This window comes from Protopterus annectens, chromosome 2.part2, assembly GCF_019279795.1.
Source record: "Protopterus annectens isolate FY-2018-M chromosome 2.part2, PAN1.0, whole genome shotgun sequence".
Lineage (NCBI taxonomy): Eukaryota > Metazoa > Chordata > Ceratodontiformes > Protopteridae > Protopterus > Protopterus annectens.
The window spans coordinates 103016241-103036274 of NC_056730.1; the positions used below are offsets into that span (position 1 = coordinate 103016241).

The following is a 20034-nucleotide window of genomic DNA, read 5'->3' on the forward strand; positions in this document are numbered from 1 at the left end:
TACAGCCAGCATCATATACCGAGGACTCTGGTATTAGGGCCGACTGAGGGCTACCGGGAGCCGGATAATCCATTTGTTAGGACTGCAACATTGAATACTCTCGAACATCTACATTTATGGTATGTGTACACAATTGTACTTTTTCTGCATCCTCACTTGCAAACTCTCAACTTGGCAGCTTGGCTGATGACCTAAGTCATCACCAATCTACCATCCTCAGCACTCAGGACTTGCAAGTCCTCAGAGAAGCCAGATGCCCAAGCACCAGGAAATCTTACGCAGATAAGTGGAAAAGGTTTGGTATCTGGCTCCAGACCAAGGGAGTTTCTATGTCTCAGCTGACTCTCCCAGTCATTTTGGACTACCTGGCTGACTTGTTTAGCAAGGGCCTTTCCTTCTCCTCTATAAAGATTCATGCCTCAGCTATCTCCGCACATTGCAATTCGGAGCAGCCTATTTTTTCTCACCCCCTGATCAAGCAGTTTCTCAGGGGCACTATCAACCAGAGACCTCCCAGAAGGGCACCCACCCCCACATGGGATCTAAACTTCATACTGGAGAAACTTACTTGCCTCCTTTTGAACCAGCAGCCTCCGCAGATTTGAAGTTCCTTTCTTGGAAGACTGCTTTACTCCTGGCCATTACCTCAGCCAGAAGGGTTTCCGAAATTCAAGCCCTGATGGCGGTTGAGCCCTTCATTATCTTCCATACGGACAGGGTCTCCATCAGAACCAACCCCTCTTTTAAGTCCAAGGTGGTTTCCAGTGTGGCCCTGAATCAGTCCATTCACTTACCCACCTTCTTTGTCAATCCACAAAACAAAGGTGAAAGGACTCTGCATTCCCTAGACGTGCACAGACAACTATGTTACTATCTAGACAGGACAAAGCCTTTCAGGAAATCTGATCAGTTGGTAGTCAGCTTTGTCACAAGGGCAGAGGGCAAAGCCATTTCAAAACAAACTATTTCCAAATGGATAGCACACTGCATCCAATTCTGCTATAAGCACTATGGTAACCCTCCCCCTAAAGGGATTAGAACTCGCCCTACCAGAGCAGCCTCCACCTCAGCAGCCTTCCTCAAAGGAGTACCTACTAGGGATATCCTGGAGACTGCCACTTGGACATCGGTGCACACCTTCACTAAGCATTACCATCTGCAAATTTTTTCCAAGTCTAGGGCAGGGCATGATTTCCAACCCTTAGCCGCTTGTACTACATCCACCACCCTTCTACTAAGCTTTGGGAATCTACCCAAATGTGATGACTGCAACAGTGAAACACGAAGAACATAGTACAGTTTTGTACACGTACCATAAATACAGATGTTCGAGTGTATTCACTGTTGCAGTCCTGGTTTCCCACCCTCCTGCCCCCTGTCTATCTTATGTTCTCTCTGTTCCTTTCTTTCTCTCTTTTTCTAGGGCAGAGACATTATGCAATAATTACTTACTATTACAGTGGGGGTCAGTACTCTGACCCATGCCTCCTTTTGGGGTCTCCTGACAGTTATGGCAAGAAAAACTGATGTAATGGTATCTGCTGCCACTTTTTATACCTCCGATGACCTGACTTCAGACTACAAGCAACAGCAGCCGATGCCCGATTATGAAGCCTTTGGTATTCTGGCTGGCTGAGGGTTATCTGGGCAGGGATAACCCAAATGTGATGACTGCAACAGTGAATTTACTCTAACATCTACATTTATGCAAGTGTACACAACTGTACTTTTTGTTACTGTATAACTTTGCGTCAGTGACCCCCATGTCTGGGATGTTCTTGGTGTTGAAGCAGCCAGCATCAACTCTGTGGCAACAATGGTCTTGGCATTGATACAATACATTGGGTGGTTATTCCTGATGGCTTGATGCTGGGATATGCCATACAGCTGATTTCAGCATTGTTAGCCCCCTGCATTTGTTTTGGTGCCAAGCACATGCTGTGCCATGGCACCCTTTTTGGTGTTGTATATTATTCCTCCTATGCTGGGATTAATACCTCTGTATATCTATCCCTGACACACTGCCTTCCTTTGTGTTATCTCCAGCAGGACAGAGGGGACTACAAGGCTCTCTCAGGAGCATGTTGCAGTCAAGTCTTTCTCCAAAACAGTTTTCTCATTGTCAAGAGTCCCCCTCCAAAGAAACCTGGGAAGAGTCTTAAAAAGCCTAAGCATATAAACTCCCCTCCAGTTGTGTGTGGGAAGAGTGGATTGCAAATTATTTTGCCTCCCTGCCATCCAAATCCCCAAGCTTGGGGAATATCTCAAGCTGATGCACCATTGGAGAGATGTCTCACTATTCCCTTACCCTTTCCTACAGAGAAGGCTTCATAAGTCATAGAAGACCATCAAGTAGAGGTGGGTTGTACCTTCTCTGGCGGGGGGGGGTGTCTTAATGGACACTACCAGAATAGTCTGGGAAGATCCTAATACAGTGGACCTTGTTCCCTAAAAGGCCAACTACATCTTATGGCTTCCCAAAGAATGCCCTGTTTGGGAAGAGACTCCCACGCCTGATACAATGATTGCTAAAACAGCCCTAAAATGGTTCCAGCATCCCAAAGCCATAATGTCTGTACTGCAGACAAAGCGTCCAAAGTGATGGACAGATCCTGGGAGCAGATTTGTGTGCTCCAAACATTAGTTGTGCAGGCACTTTTTAACTAGCTGTTTGGACCAAGCTTCCTTTGACTTATGTCGCCCCTTCCATTGTATCTCTAGCAAGTTAAATTATCTCATAGTAATCATTCTTTGCTTTATTCCATTTCTTTAAAGCCCAGTTAGTCCTTCTCTTAAATCTTTCTTTGCTTTATTCAGTAATCATTTTTAACACTTCCTTTTGCTATTGACCAATTTTATCCTAGGTCAGCTACTTCACTTGTAAACACTTTTCCTGATGCATATTGTTAAATCCCCTCCACCCTTCCCTTATGTATCCTCCTTACACACCTTATGTCATAGTATATTTGTATCCTAGTGCTTTTTCTTTAATGTCAGTGTCTGTTATTGCCGTAATAGCCACTTCACCTGTCACAGTTATTGCACCTCTAGTCGTCCTGTTTTATTTTAACTTCTGACACTACTTGGTACTTTCATTTCTTGCAGTTTATTGTTGTACCCTAACTACCTTTTCATGTTATATTCATTTTTAAGTTAGATTTTTTTTTAAGGTATTTCATTGTTTGTGACCTATTTCTCTTATTTTATATACAATCAGGCACTGTGATGATTGCATATGACCCCTTCAGACACAATATTGAGACCTTTGAGTAAAATAGAAGCAATGCGTTCTCCTTCCTTTGTTTACTGTTAGGAATATAGTAGCAGTTTAATGATATAGCTTTATTAGTATTGTGGTATTTTTGCAGTGTGAAGTATGTTATGAGAAAATGCATTGCAGCATAGTAGTATCTGTTCCGCAGTTCGCTTTGTACTGTTTGTTTTTCAGCTATGGTCATCAATGTGTAATGTGATGTTTAAAACCTCATGTCTGTATTCTATTATGCAAGATTGCTTTGAACTTTTGTATGTATGAAAATGTATCCTTTTAATCAATATGAACTTATGATTTATACACTACGTTGGATTCTCTGTGTACTACTCAGTGTAATTCTATGTAATTTTGTATTTCTGTATTTTTATTTGCAAATTGTCTCTGGAGCTTTTCTGCCTGGGCCTCCGCTGAAAATGGACTCTGACCCAGTCGGACTTTCCTGGTAAACATTAAATAAGTAAGTAAAACTGATGTGCACTTCATATACATCTTAAGAGTGATTTACTTTTTTTTTTGTTGTTTGCAGAAGCTGCTAAGATGGGGACAGCTTGGATGTTGCGTAACCTAGTAGTAATCATTCACCTGAGTGCATATTTTGGGTTATGTAAGTATTTTCATGGATGTATTCAAGTTGTAAAGTTAGATGTTTCCTGTTTCAAATATAAGAAGCTTTATAGTTGGATAGAATGTGGAGCTCTGTATTTGAAAAATAAACCCAGTTAGTGCATAGTATACACATACTAGGCTAAAGACCATTAGGTTCCTTATAAGCCTAGCTTTGCAATCTAGATTTGCGACCCACAAATTGCACAGGTAGTGATTTTCTTATTTATTGACTGCCTTTTTCCATCAAAGGCATAGGAGGCAGACCAGGAGTGAATTTCTGATTACCCATCCATTGGTCCAAGTTGCACTTGAATAGGGATAGGGAGGAATTCTGCATGCTCTTCATGTTTCACTGTTGCAGTCATAACTGATGGGATTTCCTCCCGTGGAAGCCCTTGGCCGGCCCAACTACCAGAGAATTTTCTCCTCCTACTTAGACCAGTGGATGCCCTGATGGACATAAACATATCTGGGTATAAAGGGTGTTAGTAGGTCCACACTAGAGAAAGAAGTCATCTGAAGCTAATTATCCATTTGAGGAGCTTTTGATATGTTTCTTGACTAATGCCAGAGAAAGTAATCGTCTCTTCTGTGGAAAACAGATAAAACACAAGATAAAACTTTCCCCCTTTGGTGCCTAGCCATGGACCTTTGGAAATGGCAAACTGTCCAGGGCTGCAACTCATGACATGGTACCTACCAGGAGAAACAAATCAACTAGCAGATCTGCTCAGCAGGACCCTGTCAAACCCCCACGAGTGGCATCTGCATTGGGAAGTATTTCTCAGCATATCCAAAAAAATGGTGTGTACCACAGATAGACCTTTCTGCCACCAAAGAAAATGCTTATTGGAAAAATTTGCTTCAGGAACAAAATGAAGTTGGCCTGGAAGGCTGATGCCTTTGCTTTCCCTTGGACAGACCTAGCCCCCCCCCCCCCCAGTACCACTGCTACCCAGGGTATTGCTGAAAATAAGAGAAGAGGGGCTGAGGGGAATTCTGATAGCCCTAGATTGGCAAAGGCAGCTCTGGTACCCTTTGTTGCTCAATCTTTCCAACAGGGAACCATGCCTGCTGTCTCACAGTGAACCTGCTGAAGCAGAAAAGGGGCACAATAATACACCCCAACCTGCACACACTCAAATTTGACACCTTCAATTGATTCAGTGGAAAGGGCTGCTTCTCAACAAGCAGGTCCTGGGCATTCTAAAAAAATCCAGGAGGCCTAACACTTTTGTCAAGCTCAGATCCCTTTTGATTTTGTCATACTTATCCACCCTTTTTGAAAAAGGTGTCTTCTCCTCTGTCAAAATCCACACAAGTTATTTCTGCCTACCTGTCTTCTCAACCTCCTCTCTTTTTACATCCCCTCACAAAACAGTTCCTTAGAGGTGCTTTCCACATTAGGCTTCCCAGGAAACTTCCTGTTCCACATTGGGACCTCAGTTTCATTCTGGAGAAGCTCACCTTTCCACCCTTTGAACCAGCAGTTTCCACGGATATTAAGTTCCTTACCTCGAAGACAACCTTCCTACTAGCCATTACATCAGTCAGAAGAGTGTCAGAGCTCCAGGCCGCTATGTGTGTGGAGCTTGTCATCATTTCCCACCCACACAGAGCATCTCTGAGGACCAGCCCTTCCTTTATACACAAGGTGGTGACAGAGACTTATTTAAACCAGACCATACAATTGATTATGTTATTTTGTAAGCCTCAAAACAGGGGATAAATGATTCTTCACTCTCTGGATGTGCATAGTTTACTGAGGTTACTACTTGGACAGAAACAAGAATGTCAAAGTCAGACCAACTTTCTGTGGCCTTTACCAACAGCTCAGAGGGGAGACCAGTCTCCAAACTATTTCAAATGGATTTCCTACTGTATCTTCTTTTGCTACAACCATCAAGGTAAGAAGCTCCCTGATGCTGTTAGCACACACTCCACTAGGGCTACAGCTTCTTCTACTGCCTTTCTTAAAGAGTTGTCTACTAAAGACATTTTGGAAACATCTACTTGGTCCTCTCTGCATACCTTCAAATATTACCGTCTTCCTACCTTTCTCAGAGTCCAAAGCAGGGTTTGCCACTGCCATTTTGGAGGGCATCGTTGCCTTTCCTTAATCCTTCCATCCATCCCCCCTTCATCTTTGGGAATCATCCCCTGTGTCAGGACTCCTGCTTGTTGGAGGCAAGAAAGTACGGAGGTCATGGCACCAGCTGACTCCCTTTGTACTCAAATGTTGTGATGTCGAATAGGGCATCTACTGGCTTCTGGAGGAGGGCAAATTTTTCTCTGGTAGTCGGGCCAGCCAAGGGCTTCCACAGTGGGAAATCCCACAAGTCAAGACTGCAACAGTGAAGACACCTGAACATTTACTTTTATGGTAAGTGTATATAACTGCACTTTTTCTTTACTCTGATGTCTCCCCAGTTCCGTTGCCCTCATATTGTCTGTCCCTTTAAAAAGATATATATCCTTTGACTGGGCTAGTCCCATTACGCTAGTAGTCTCTTTTCTGGGGAGACCCAAAGTGGTATTTATACTACTGGGGGAAATTTTGCCAGAGCTTCAGTGATCTTCCCTACCCTTTTACATAGGTGGCATGGAATCCACCTAAGCTACCAGCAACTCGAGCAGATAGGACTTTGGTTGAACATCTCATCCAAAGGGCTATACACTCAGGAGTGCAGCACTCCCCTTACGCTACACTGCAGAGTAAGCAGTCCATTTATCTGGGGTGGGAATAGAACCCCTAACCTTCTGCACCAGAAGCAAATGTGCTTCCTGTTGCACCAGTGAAACTTGTCTTTTTCCTCCCTAATTGTATTGCCTTTATATTATGGTTAGTTTTTTTCCCAGTGTACTGTTTTGTGCTACAGAAATGGAGAAAGGTGAGGAAAAGGCAGGTGGCTTAAAAAAATACTGTCGGTGTGGCCAAAAGATTCTGCCCCAGAATCCATGCAGCTGGTGTGTTGTCTTGTGGTCTGACATCTGGATGCACTGTTCAGTTTATACAAACTTTAGCTTAAGTGCATTGTTGGATCACAGGAACAAGATGGATGTCCTTCATGGATGCATCTGCAGTCATAACAAATGGGTTGTCCTGTCGTCAGGCAGCCCTTTCGCTGATGTCACTTCACCCGGCGTCATCTCTGCTGGTCTATAAAGGCATCAGCCGACGCCATTTTCCTCAGTCTTTCTTGCAGCGGCGCCCAAGCAGAAGCTGTTCGGTCGGTCAGATCCAGAGATTACTACTAAGACTTCTAAAACTCTTTCTTACCTCAGCCGATGTCAGAAAAAGTCAATAACTGTTTAACTTGTGGGAAACAAATACCTCATAAAGATTTCCACTCTTACTGTTTGCCTTGCTTAGGCCCAGACCAGCAGCCTGTTCGCCTGTGCTTCCTTCAACGAGTTTGTTGAACAGTTTTTCGGCCCAGATTTACATTATGCCGCCGGATCCTCCGACTACCCAAATTGTTAAAACGCAAAGAAAAGACCGACAAAACCGAGAAAACTGGTCAATCTTCAGCCGAATCCATGACTACTACTGAGGCTCCTGCTACTTTATCTGAATCAGCCTCAGAAATTTTGTCTACAACTGTGGTTCCTACTGATTTATCAGACACCATCCCTTTGGATATCTCTACCCCAGCACCTGCAGCCATGTCTATTAAGGCCTTTCTAAAGCAGCCAAATCAGCTAAATCAGTGCCTGTTAAACCACCCTCTCAGGCCCACTTCTAGTTCACAAATGCTTACTTTGGCAGAAGATTTAATATCCTTAATTAGGGGATCCCAATCTCACCCAGACAGGGCCTCTCAGCCCCAGAAAAGAGACCTAGAGCAGAGCCCCGAGCCTGTGTCCTCTGATGATTCTCATGGATGACTCAGACATTACAGACCAGCCAGAGGCTCCTTTTTCCAATTATGAAGATTCAGATGCTGAAGAATCCATTCCAGCTGCCTCTCCACCAGAGGAATTCTCCTTTGGGGAAATCTTACATGCCATGAGAGAACAATTCCAATGGCAGGGACAAGACTTCTCAGATTCAAGAAAAAGGCTTAGGACCTTTCTGCACTTACCACAACATAGGCCCTTAGCTATACCTCCTGTCCTGTCTGTTGTGGACGATGCATTTAATGATGTCTGCACTGCACCTGATTCTTTACCTCCAGCCCCTGCCAAACCAGATAGATTTTACAGGGTGCCAGACACTCATCACCACCTATTCAAGGCCCCACTTGCAGACCCGAAACTATATCCCAGGGACCACAGCAAAATGAAAGGGAATCCAGGTCCTTAGAGAGATGGGGAAAAAGTCTACACCTCTGCTACTCTCTCAGCTAGAGCTTTAAACTGCCAGTTTCACATGATCCAATACCAAGAGTTTATGCTTGATCAGTTAATTAAAAGCTGTCCTCTGATGAATCTTTAGATAAGAAATATGTATTAGAAATGGTGAATAACATCCAACAGGTTAGTAACCATTCTTTAAAATGTGGCTATGATGCACTGGAGGCTTCATTTAGATCCGCCATGACTGGCACAGTGATAAGAAGGCATGCATGGTTGAAAGAACAGGTCTTACCGGATCATGTTAAAGCTAAGCTATTGGATGCTCTTATGGATAAGGCCAGTCTATTTGGGGAACCTGCCCAGCAGGTAATGAAGAAAATGGAAGAGGCAAAATCTGTGCAAACAGTTAAAGATTTCCTACAGGTTCAGCCACCAAGGTTTAGCAGGAACTGGCAAAACTGGTCCTTTCCTGACTCCACAAGATCACAAAGGGGCAGGAACAGACTCTAGGGCAGAAATCAATCCAGAGGAGGTGCCTACAGAGGACGACAGTGGCAAGGCAATAACCGAGGCACAGACACAACCACTGCCACTGCAACAGGACAATCACAGTGACTTGGCTCTGACTCCGCCTACCAGGGAGCAAATAGCAGCACCATTAGGCGGAAAGTTGGCCTTATTCTCGAAAAATTGGCACTATATCACAAAAGACAAGTGGATTTTGCAAACCATAGACCAAGGCTACGGTTCCACTTCCACACTTTACCAGTAAAAGAGGAATGCCAAACCTGCCCCCAAATCAAAAAAATAGAAGCCCTGCACCAGATAGCGGATTAATAAAGATGAGAGCTGTAGAAAGAGTACCAATAACAGAACAGGGCAAAGGATTCTATTCCAGACTCTTCCTAGTACCAAGAAAAGAGAAAAGCTGCTGTCCATCTTAAACACATACATCATTGTCCCAAAATTCAAAATGCTGACCCTACAACTGCTGGGCAAGGAGTGTTGGCTGGTAACTCTAGATCTCAAGGAGGCATACCTGCACGTCCCCATTCGACCAAATTGCAGAAGATACCTCAGATTTCTTGCAGGATCAGAGCATTATCAATTCTCAGCATTGCCCTTTGGCTTATCTAGAGTATTCACAAAATGCCTGGCATCAGTAACACTGCAGAGTACAGGGAGTCCAAATTTATCCATACCTGGACGACTGCCTGTTACAAGCGGACAACAAAAGCAAACTGACAACAGATTTACAAAGGGTCATTTACTTGCTACAAGCCCTGGGATACACAGTCAATTTACAAAAGTCAAGGCTGATACCATCCCAGACAAGAACTTTCTGCAGAATTGGACACAGTCAAACAGATGGCATTCCTAACTGCAGAAAACAAAAGAGCTCCCTCTTTACTTCTTGGCATTAACAAAGCAGAACAAACTAACAGCAAGAAAAGTTCTGCAGGCCTTGGGCTTCATGGCATCATGCATAATCTTGGTCCCACATGTCAGACTGCATATGAGAAAGTTACAGTGGTACCTAAAGAATTTATGGTCTCAACACAGGCACAGCTTAGAAACAGAAATACCACTAATCCCATGCTTAAAACAGGAGTTCCTATGTTGGGCTCGGGCATGCCAGTTAAACCCAGGCTTGCCCTTCCACAACTTTCAAGCAAACCAAACCATCACAACGGACGCCTCAGACCTAGGATGGGGGGCACACATGCTGGACAAATGCGTACAAGGACTGTGGACTCAGGACCAGCTGCACCTGCACATAAACCAAAAAGAAATGCTGGCAGTAAAACTGGCAATCCTAAAATTCAGACCATTCCTCAAAGAAGGCCATTTGATGATAAAGACAGACAACACCACAGTCATGTGGTACATCAACAAACAGGGAGGCACTCATTCTTACCCCTATGCAGAATGACTTTGGACCTTTGGAATCTGGCTCTCAGCTACAACATCCAGTTACAGGCAATATTTGTACCGAAAAGAGAACACCCTAGCAGACATTTTAAGCAGAACCACCTCGGATGCTCACGAATGGATGCTACACCGGACATCTTCAAGGCCATCACAAAGAAATGGGGAATGCCACAAATAGATCTATTCGCTTCCCCACAATCACCAGCTCAAAAATTCTGCACAAGGACATTCCACCCACTTGCATGGAAGGTGGACTCTCTATCCTTCAGCTGGAAAGGCCTGACAGCATATGCATTTCCACCTCTTCCCTTGATGCACAAGGTACTACTGAAAATCAAAGAGGAACGTCCAAGGATAATTCTGATAGCTCGAACTGGCCAAGACAACACTGGTACCCATTGCTGAGGAGCATGTCTCGAGAAAATGTGGTCAATACCCTTATGCCTCTGATGTTAACTCAGAACAACTACAACATCATACATCCAAACCTAAAACCTTGCAACTGACTGCCTGGAACATCACATAGCAGTAACTAACCCAGACCTTTCACAAAGGGTTAAAGACATTATCCTTGAAGCCCGCAGACCTTCAACTAGAAGGAACTATGCAGGAAAATGGAAAAGGTTCGTCATTTGGAGTACTGAAAGAGGAAAAGATGTGTCGAACATAGATATTGCTAACATTCTGGAGTACTTGGCAGAGCTTCTACATACAGGCCTGTCCTATTCCTCCATCAAGATACATGCATCAGCTATTTCAGCAGAATACAGCTTTGATCCTCCTGTCTATTCACATCCTCTACTCAGGCAGTTCCTCAGAGGGATTAAGAATGTAAAACCTCCTAGGAAACCACCATTACCAGCATGGGACTTGAATTTTGTACTAGAAAAGTTGACACTCCCAGGCAATCCACCTACCTACCTTCTTTCCAAATCCACAAAACAGAGGTGAAAGAATAATGCATACCTTGGATGTACATAGACAGTTATGCTACTACCTGGACAGAACCAAAGGTAACAGAAAAACTGACCAGCTCTTTGTAGCCTATGCAACAGGAAGGGAAGGAAAAGCAATTTCCAAACAGACAATCTCCAAATGGATAGGAAATTGCGTAAGATTCTGTTACTCCTACCATGGAAAACCAATTCCACAGAACATAAGACCTCACTCAACAAGGGCTACAGCCACTACCACAGCTTTCTTAAGAGGAGTGGCAACCAAGGACATTATTCTACTTGGACCTCCGTGCATACATTTGCCAAGCATTATAATTTACCTCTATATTCTAGATCCCGAGCAGGGTTTGCCACTGCTGTACTGCAAGGGATCCTCACTACACCATAACTTTTATTCCTCCTCCCCTAGTTTGGCTATGATATTCTACCCATTTGTTATGACTGCAGATGCATCCATGAAGGACATAGTACAGTTTTGTACCTACCATAAATGTAGATGTCCGAACTGGATAGCATCTGCAGTCAGGATTACCCTCCCTCCTTCCCCTCTGTGGTACTCCTAGGGTATTTACCCTCCTAATAGCTAGCTGGGGGGGGAGTCTCTTATGGTGTATTTGTTTGTATATATGTACATACATGTTTATTTTTTGTGTTTGCCTTCTACTATTTTGGAAACATTGGCATCTATCCAAAATTTAGCTTTCCAAGAGGGCAGTTGGCATCTGGGGCAAGAAACACTGAGGAGGCTGATGCCTTTATACAGACCAGCAGAGATGACGTCGGGTGAAGTGCGACATCAGCGAGCGGACCCGGACTTTGGAATCCGGCCGACCGAATGGCTGCCTGACGACAGGACAACCCATTTGTTATGACTGCAGATGCTATCCAGTTCGGACATCTGCATTTGTGGTAGGTACAAAACTGTACTTTTTAAAAGGTTTACTGAAAAGTGATCCTAGTAAGGAAAAAGGTAAAGCTGACAGGGTATTTCAGAAGTGGCACCTGCAAGTAATGGAATAGAGTTTAGAAAAGCTATCTTCCTCAAAAGTCCCATGGCTGGCTTTTTCTTCCCCATGTCCAGGATTTTTGACCCTTCTCACTACTCCTTTCCACCCTAGTTCTCCACCTAAGCATGACACTTCAACTTTGACAGTCTCATTTCTGAGGAGGAGAGCAGGAAGTTTCTTCATGGGGCAGGAGCAGTCTAGGTACTTAACTTGTAGACCAACTTCAGTTGTGTCTGTTTGCTACTCCATATCTCTTAGGAGACCCTCTCATACTGGGATAAAAAGATGACTACCTTTTTTCAAGGCCCCAGTATACACTCATCCCCTCTGTCTCCAGGATGATATAAGATGCCCAACTTTCCAGTTCAGTTCCTACCTCAGACTCTTAAGGCATCAGTGGAAGAACCGATGCCAATAACCACGGTGCCTTTGGATGATGTTCTTTGTGTTTCACTGTTGCAGTCATTACATTTGGGTTATCTGCTTGCAAATTGCCCTCAGTCAGCCTGATTAACAAAGTCTTGGGTCCTGCGTCGGTTGCTGTCCCTTCTTTCATGATGTCAGGTTGTCAGGGGTATAAAACATGCAGCCGACGCCATTACATCAGTCTTTCTTGCCGTGCGGTGCCCAAAGCAGAAGCAGTTCGCAAGTGCCGGTCAGCTCACTCCTGAAATTTTCATTTTCGAGTTTCAGATCTGAAGTCTTCAACTAAAGCTAAGTACCCTGGCATCGTCTGCACCAGTAGTGATGTCTGCATCAACAACACTGATGCCAACCCCCACTAGGCTTGACAGGATCAGTGTGGAGGGGTCAGAAATGGTCTTGGCCCCAGTAGTTTCAGGGCCATTGTCTTTGTTAATGCATTCTGTATTTAATCCTTTAGTGCTGATGTGTTACCTCAGTATGCCCAACGCCAAGGTTGTCTATGTAGAGTCTGCCTTTCAGTACATTGTCAATGCAGACCCTGGTACCGTTACTGGTGACTTTGGCCTTAGGCACCAAGGAAGTCTGTAGAAGATCAGGCAGCTACTCATTCGGTTCCTACCGTGTGCATCTGCTAATTAGGACCGAGTATTCATCTGCTTACCCTACTGGGACCATGGACCAGAGGGCACGGTTTATAACTGCATTTAGGGTTAGATTGTCTCAAAGGAAGTTTATAAAACTCCCTTATGAGTATTACCACAAAGAGCGTGTGTAAGAGGAAACTCTACTCCCTGTCCAGAGTCTCCCACCCCAGATGTAGATCTCAGTGAAGGGGAGGCTTACCCCCAGTCACTTCTGAATGGCCAGTTTAGGAGGATATTAGAAGCCATGTTCCATAGAGGATCATGGCCAGTTGATCCCACCACTCTAGAGGAAGAGATCCTTCAAGAAGCCTTTGGTTCCACCCCCCACCCACCCCAGTGGCTTGAGTAATCTTCTCCCAGATGAAATGATTAAATATGGTCTACAACACAGTATGAAAGGAAGTAGATGTTTATGATCCCATTCCCCAAAAGCCTGATATGGTGCTGCAGATGTCCAGAAATAGGCTACAGTGAAATAAGAGACCATTTGCCTAGTCTACTTTGGTGGCAGCTGCCACCAGGTGAGAGGTTTCTGAAGATCCCAAAGCCTATTAGTCCTTCAGATAAAGACTTTAGGATGATGGCCTCACACAAAAAGGCTGTATCCAGCTTGCCCCGGCCAAGGCCTACCAGCTCCCACTCCCAAACTGGGATTTCATCACCATAGTCTAATTAAATGCCTTCCTATCCCAGGTTCTGCCCCTGAAAATTCTGCTGGTAAAAGAAAATGGGATATCTACCCCCCAGCAGTCTTCCGATTCTTTTTGATTCAGAGGATGGCCATGATGAGTCCCCCTGTGGGGATTCAGATTCTGATGAGAACCTTTCCTGCACCTGTCCTTGTAGGACATTTCTTTTGGGGAGACCCCAGATACCCTAAGGGAGCATTTTAAATGGGAAACTGATGATACGGCTGCACTCCAAGAAGAGACTCTGGGAATTCTTTTAAGAGTGGAAAAAAATGTACACCTCTGCTGGGCATGATGGCTTTGAATTGCTAGTTTCATGTGGTGAAGTGTCAGGAAACCATTTTTAGTTCAGATGAGGCAAAAACTACTAGGGATTGAAAGTAATGTCCTCTCCAAGGAGCTGCTGGACTTGTGTATTTCTTGTTCTTAAGTAGCCAGGCACTCCTTGCACTGTGGTTGTGATACTCTGGAAGCTTCCAGTAGGGCAGCAGCTACAGGATCTCTCATTAGAAGGCACACCTGGCTGAAGGAACAGTCCCTTCTTGAATTTGTGAAAATCCAGTCTCTTGAATGATTTTTTGGCTCCAAGGCTGAAGCTTTATCTTCTCACTTCAGTAGAAATTGCCTTACCAAATACTGGTCCTTTCCAGCCTTCCAGTCTAAGCCTAGACATAGGAGACCTCGTAGGGAAAGGAGTCAAAGGCAGCACCAGAATCACAGACAGTGGCATGCAGATTCCAGTAAGCCTATGGGAACCTGCCAGCCAGCAGGGAACAATCCTGACTCTCCCATAACAGTTCATTTTCCCCTTCCCTCCAGTCTTATCCTTTCCTCCCTATCTCCTCTCTGGCTAGGATGGCTGTCCTACTACTTAAAGAACTAGACCCCCATAACCAGGGATCCGTTAATATTGAAATCATACAAAGAGGTTACAAGCTCCACCAAACCAATAAGCAGCAGCCTTAAATACAGCTCCTGTGCACCCAAGGTTCTGTGGAACCAGTAACACGTTTACATGAAAAAGGATTTTACTCAAGGATTTTCCTAGTCTCTGGAGAAGAGGGTACCTGGAGGCCATTATTTAGACTTGTCAAGGCTCAACAGATTCTGTCAGGTACCAAAATTCAAAATGCTAAGCTTTCAAAAATTACTGTATGATCTCACGCAGTGCTTTACTTTGGATCTAAAGGTGCATATCTCCATGTCCCCATAGAAAAATCTCCCAGGAGGTTCTAGCTCTTAAGAGCAGTTGTGAAGCACCGTCATTTCTGAGCTCTTCACTTTGGTTTGTCCACTGCTTCCAGGGTTTTGCAGGTCTAAGGACCTTCACATTTACCCCTCACTAAGATGACTGCTTCAGTCAGGTAACAGATCTAGAAAAACTCAAAGCAGATCTACTTTATACTCGAGTAGTGAATACACTAACAGAGATAAAACTGGAACTGGGATTTTTAGAAAAGGATAGGAGCAAATTACATAGGAAAAAATGAGAATTGTCAGAACAATACATGCAAAGAAGGAATGAGGTTTAAAAGAGGGCAGGATTTGAATGAGCTATGTAATGTTCTCTGCATAGGTGAGGGGGGACAGAGGTGAAAGAGGACAGCCAAACAGCCACAGCGAATATGCCTGCCTGTCTGTCCTTTTCAGCTTCCCAACGAGCAGCACCAGAGGGACAGAGAGAAAGTAATGAGTGATCAAGGAAGGAGAAGTTACCACAGCTGGGTCACTCACTGGCAGTCAAGGTGAAACCTCCTGTTTGACTTCTCTCTTTTTGCGGACTGGGAAGGGAATGACTGAGGGGATTGGGAAGGGAATGACTGAGGAGCCAGGACTCAAGTCCATTACTCTACAAAAAAACAAGTAGATAAGGGTAGTTATGGCTGGCACTATTTCCTCTTGACTAAAGTAAGGTTTGACGTAAAATGTATTGGTGCCACCAGTAAAACATTAGCCCTAACCCCTGGCAATAAATTTTGACAGAAAAGTTAAACTTTACCTTAGAAAAAATAAAAATCAAACACAAGAGCTGCACTGACATCATGGAGAGAGAATAAAAAGCGTGTTCAGCAGATAGAATCAAAATAGAATCAGCACAATTTAATAATGAACAGATAACATTACAAGAGCTGTCACAGAACAGGGATTTAACCATCAGACCAGTTGATAAGAGAGGAGCCATTGTGGTAATGTAAACTATAGACTATCATGACAGAATGCTGATAATGCTTAGTGACGAGACTGCATACAAGAAGGTACAAGAAAATGGGAAGGACAGATGACAATAAAGAAAGTTAATGACACCTTATATGACATGTTAATGGAGGGGCATCACAGAAGCACTATATGATTATTTGAGTGTTAACGATCCAGTAACTCCGGTTATTAGTGGATTACCCAAAATACACAAAAACAGAGATGGTCCACTGCTACGTCTGGTAGTATCTGGTAGAGGCTGGCTGAATGAGAATGGAATCTCAATTGAAGGCTTTACCTGGGATGAGAACAGTTTTGAGAGATATGTCCCATTTCCTACACATATTAGATGATTGTGTAGTGAATTTGGATGGAAGAGAAGGCCTTATACTAGTAACAATAGATGTGAAACATTTATTTGCAGTGATTCCCAATGAATGTGGATAAGATCTATTCAGGAAATTCTGAGAAAATGTACGTATTTTGATGGATCTACAGTCTCACAGATCTGCTCATTATTGAGAATTATACTGGAGAATAACATCTTGTTTATGAAGCTGACCATTATTGGCAAAAGTGGGCATAGCTATGGGCACTTCACGTGCCAATAGCTATGCCAATTTGGTCATGACATTTTGGGAAAATTAGTTTGTATTAAATGAGCAGAATCATTGGCTGAGACACATAATCTTCTGTGGTAGATTTGTTGATATATTTATTTTATGGAGCGATAATGAGAGTGAACTGCTAAGTTTTGTGGAATACTTGGGAGTACTACATTGTTCTTGGAGTTTGATATCAGGAGTTCCAAGAAGAAAATAGACTTTCTGGATGTGACTGTCTTATTGGATGAAGACTGCCAATTTAATACAAGTCTCTAAAGGACAGAATGTTGCAGAAATCATACTTTGTGCATAACAAGTGTGCTTCCCAAACATATATATCCACAAATAATAAATGGCCAGATGCTGTGTGTCTAGGTTTTGCACCGATGATGAAATACACCAACATGAAGGTAGAACGTTTACAGAATGATTTATTGAACCGAGGGTATAAAGATTTTGAAATTCGACAGGGAACCATGAAGATGAAGGCACAGAGAAATGATAGGGGGAGACCTTATTTCTCAGTCAGAAGAAAGGATGATATGGAAAAACAAAATAGGGAACTGAGTGGCATGAGATGTTTACTTACACACAGTAGTGATGTATCAGCCATGTGTGAAATTATTAGGAAGACTTGGAAGCTTTTAACTTCAGATGAAAGCCTAAGACACATTGTTGATGATGTTCCCAGATTCACTTTCAAGAATAAGTTGAATTTAAACAGATTGTGTCATAAAGAAGATACTGTCCCATGTAGCCTTAGGATGGGCACTTTTCCATGTAGAAGTTGCAAAGCCTGTACTTACGTAGACATAAGCAATTGTTTTAAACATCCTGTAACTGGTTGGGCGTACAACTAAAGATGTGTGTGGATTGTAATACTAAAAAAATAGTATATGCATCTACTTGTGATAGCTGCCCTGGATTTTATGTTGGGAAAACCAGTAGCTTTTTAAGGAGAGGATTCTGCACCATCTTAGTGATATTAGACAATGTATGCTTTGTCACAGCATATTCAAAAGTATCCTGGTCATACATTCTCATGATGTCCTTCAAGGATGCATCTGCAGTCCTAACATATGGGTTGTCCTGGCCTCAGGCAGCCCTTCGGTCGGCCGGATTCCAAAGTCTGGGTCTGGCCTCGGCTGATGTCGCACTTCACCCGACGTCATAGCTGCTGTTTATTGGGTATAAAGGCATCAGCCAACGCCATTTTCCCCAATCTTTCTTGCCGCGTGGCGCCCGAAGCAGAAGCTGTTCGCAAGTGCCGGTCGGTCAGAACCAGAGATTGCTACTACCGAAGACTTCTAAAAAGCTAAGTACCCCGTTGGGGACTCTTTCTTGCCTCAGCCGATGTCAGAAAAAGTGAATAACTGTTTAGCTTGTGGGAAACAAATACCTCATAAAGATTTCCACTCTTACTGCCTACCTTGTTTAGGCCCAGACCACGACGTAGCAGCCTGTCTAGCCTGTGCTTCTTTCAACCGACGGACACTTAGACATCGGTCGGAATTTGCTGAGGAGTTTTTCGGCTCTGCTTTTGCTTACAACATGCCGTCGGAAACTCCAACTTCGCAATTAGCTTAAAAGCGCAAGGAAAAGGACCGACACTCGCGGTCCGCGGTTTCGGCCGAAACCACGGTTAAGTCAACCGCGAGTGTCTCGGTTTCGGCTGAAACCGAGCCCTCGGTTCTTCCTTCGGCCGAAAGCTTGCCTCCCACCGAGGCCTCATCCAGCATGGCTGAATCTGCTACTGAAATTCCACCTGCTCTTGCAGGTTCACAGGATTTATCTGATACTATCCCTTTAGATATATCCACTCCTGCACGTTGAGCTGCTAGGCCCCCTGCATCCATGTCGATTAAGGCTTTTGCCAGGGCTAAAGCAGCAAAATCAACCAAGACTGTGCCTATTAAGACCCCCTCTCACAGGCCTAGCTCTAGTACTCAAATGCTTAGTCTAGCAGAGGATCTCATTTCTTTGATCAGGGGTTCCCAACCTCACCCTGACAGGGCCTCTCACCCACCTCCAGAGAAGAGGCCTAGAGCAGAGCCCCCTGAGCCAGTTTCTTCAGATTACTCTTCTGATGATTCAGAAAATACAAACCCTCCAGAAGGCCCTTATTCTCCTTACGAGGACTTCATAGGTTCATAGCTTCATAGATTAGTACTAGGCTAATTGCCCTTGTGGGCCATTTTAAGCCTAGCCAGTTACCCCATATGAGAATCAAACCCTGCACCTTGTGTCTGCAAGGTAAACACCTTAACCATTATGCCAATCTCCCCCCTGATGCAGAAGACTCCATTCCTTCTGCCTCTCCGCCTGAGGAATTTTCCTTTGGGGAAACCTTGCATGCTATGAGGGAACAATTTCAATGGCAGGGCCAGGATTTTTCAGACTCTAGGAAAAGGCTTAGGACCTTTTTGCATTTGCCACAGCATAGGCCTTTAGCCATTCCTCCAGTACTTACTGTTGTGGATGATACATTTAATGATGCTTGTACTGCCCCTGATTCACTTCCTCCGGCCCCTGCTAAGCCCGACAGGTACTACAGGGTTCCGGACACACATTATCATCTGTATAAGGCTCCTTTTGCAGATCCTGAAACTATTTCACAGGGACCCAAGGCTGTAGCAGCTACCTCTGCCAAAAAAACCCTCCCCTCTGAAAGGGAATCTAGGGCCTTAGAGAGATGGGGTAAAAAAGTTTATACTTCTGCTACTCTTTCGGCTAGGGCTTTAAACTGTCAATTCCACATGATTCAGTATCAGGAATTTATGTTAGACCAGTTAACTAAAAAACTGTCCTCGCCTGAACCATTAGACAAAAAGTCTCTTCAGGAAATGGTACATAACATACAGCAGGTCAGTAATCATTCCTTAAAATGTGGCTATGATGCACTGGAGGCTTCCTTTAGATCAGCTATGACTGGTACAGTGATCAGAAGGCATGCATGGTTAAAAGAGCAGTCCTTACCAGACCATGTAAAATCAAAGCTCCTAGATGCTCCCATGGATAAGCATAATTTGTTTGGCTCACCTGCACAGCAGGTGCTGAAGAAGGTGGAAGAGAAAGCAAAATCTGTCCAGACAGTCAAGGATTTCTTACAGGTCCAGCCTCCAAGGTTTAGTAGGAACTGGCCTTCCAAGAATTGGTCCTTTCCGGACACCACCAGAGCACAGAGGCAGGAATAGGCGCCCAAGAGGCAGGGGTCAATCCAGATGAGCCTACAGGGGTCGTCAGTGGCAGCCTAACAACCAACGAAGTACTGCCACAGATCCAGCCACTACCACTTCCACAGGACAATCACAGTGACTTGGCTCTGAGACCGCCTACCAGGGAACAACTAGATGCACCCTTAGGCAGAAAGCTAGCCTTATTTTCAGTAAACTGGCATTAC

At 44.1% G+C, this 20034-nt stretch overlaps 1 protein-coding gene across 1 annotated transcript in view; it reads left to right on the forward strand.

Annotated features, from left to right (window-relative positions):
• The first annotated feature begins 3798 nt into the window (after positions 1-3798).
• The window catches only part of LOC122795556 (interleukin-6 receptor subunit beta-like), a 1057822-nt gene continuing 1041586 nt past the window's right edge, over positions 3799-20034 (forward strand). The window contains exon 1 of the mRNA XM_044063785.1: positions 3799-3878. Within this exon, the coding sequence (XP_043919720.1) occupies positions 3812-3878 (67 nt within the window). The 5' untranslated portion in view covers positions 3799-3811. The remainder of the gene's footprint in view (positions 3879-20034) is intronic.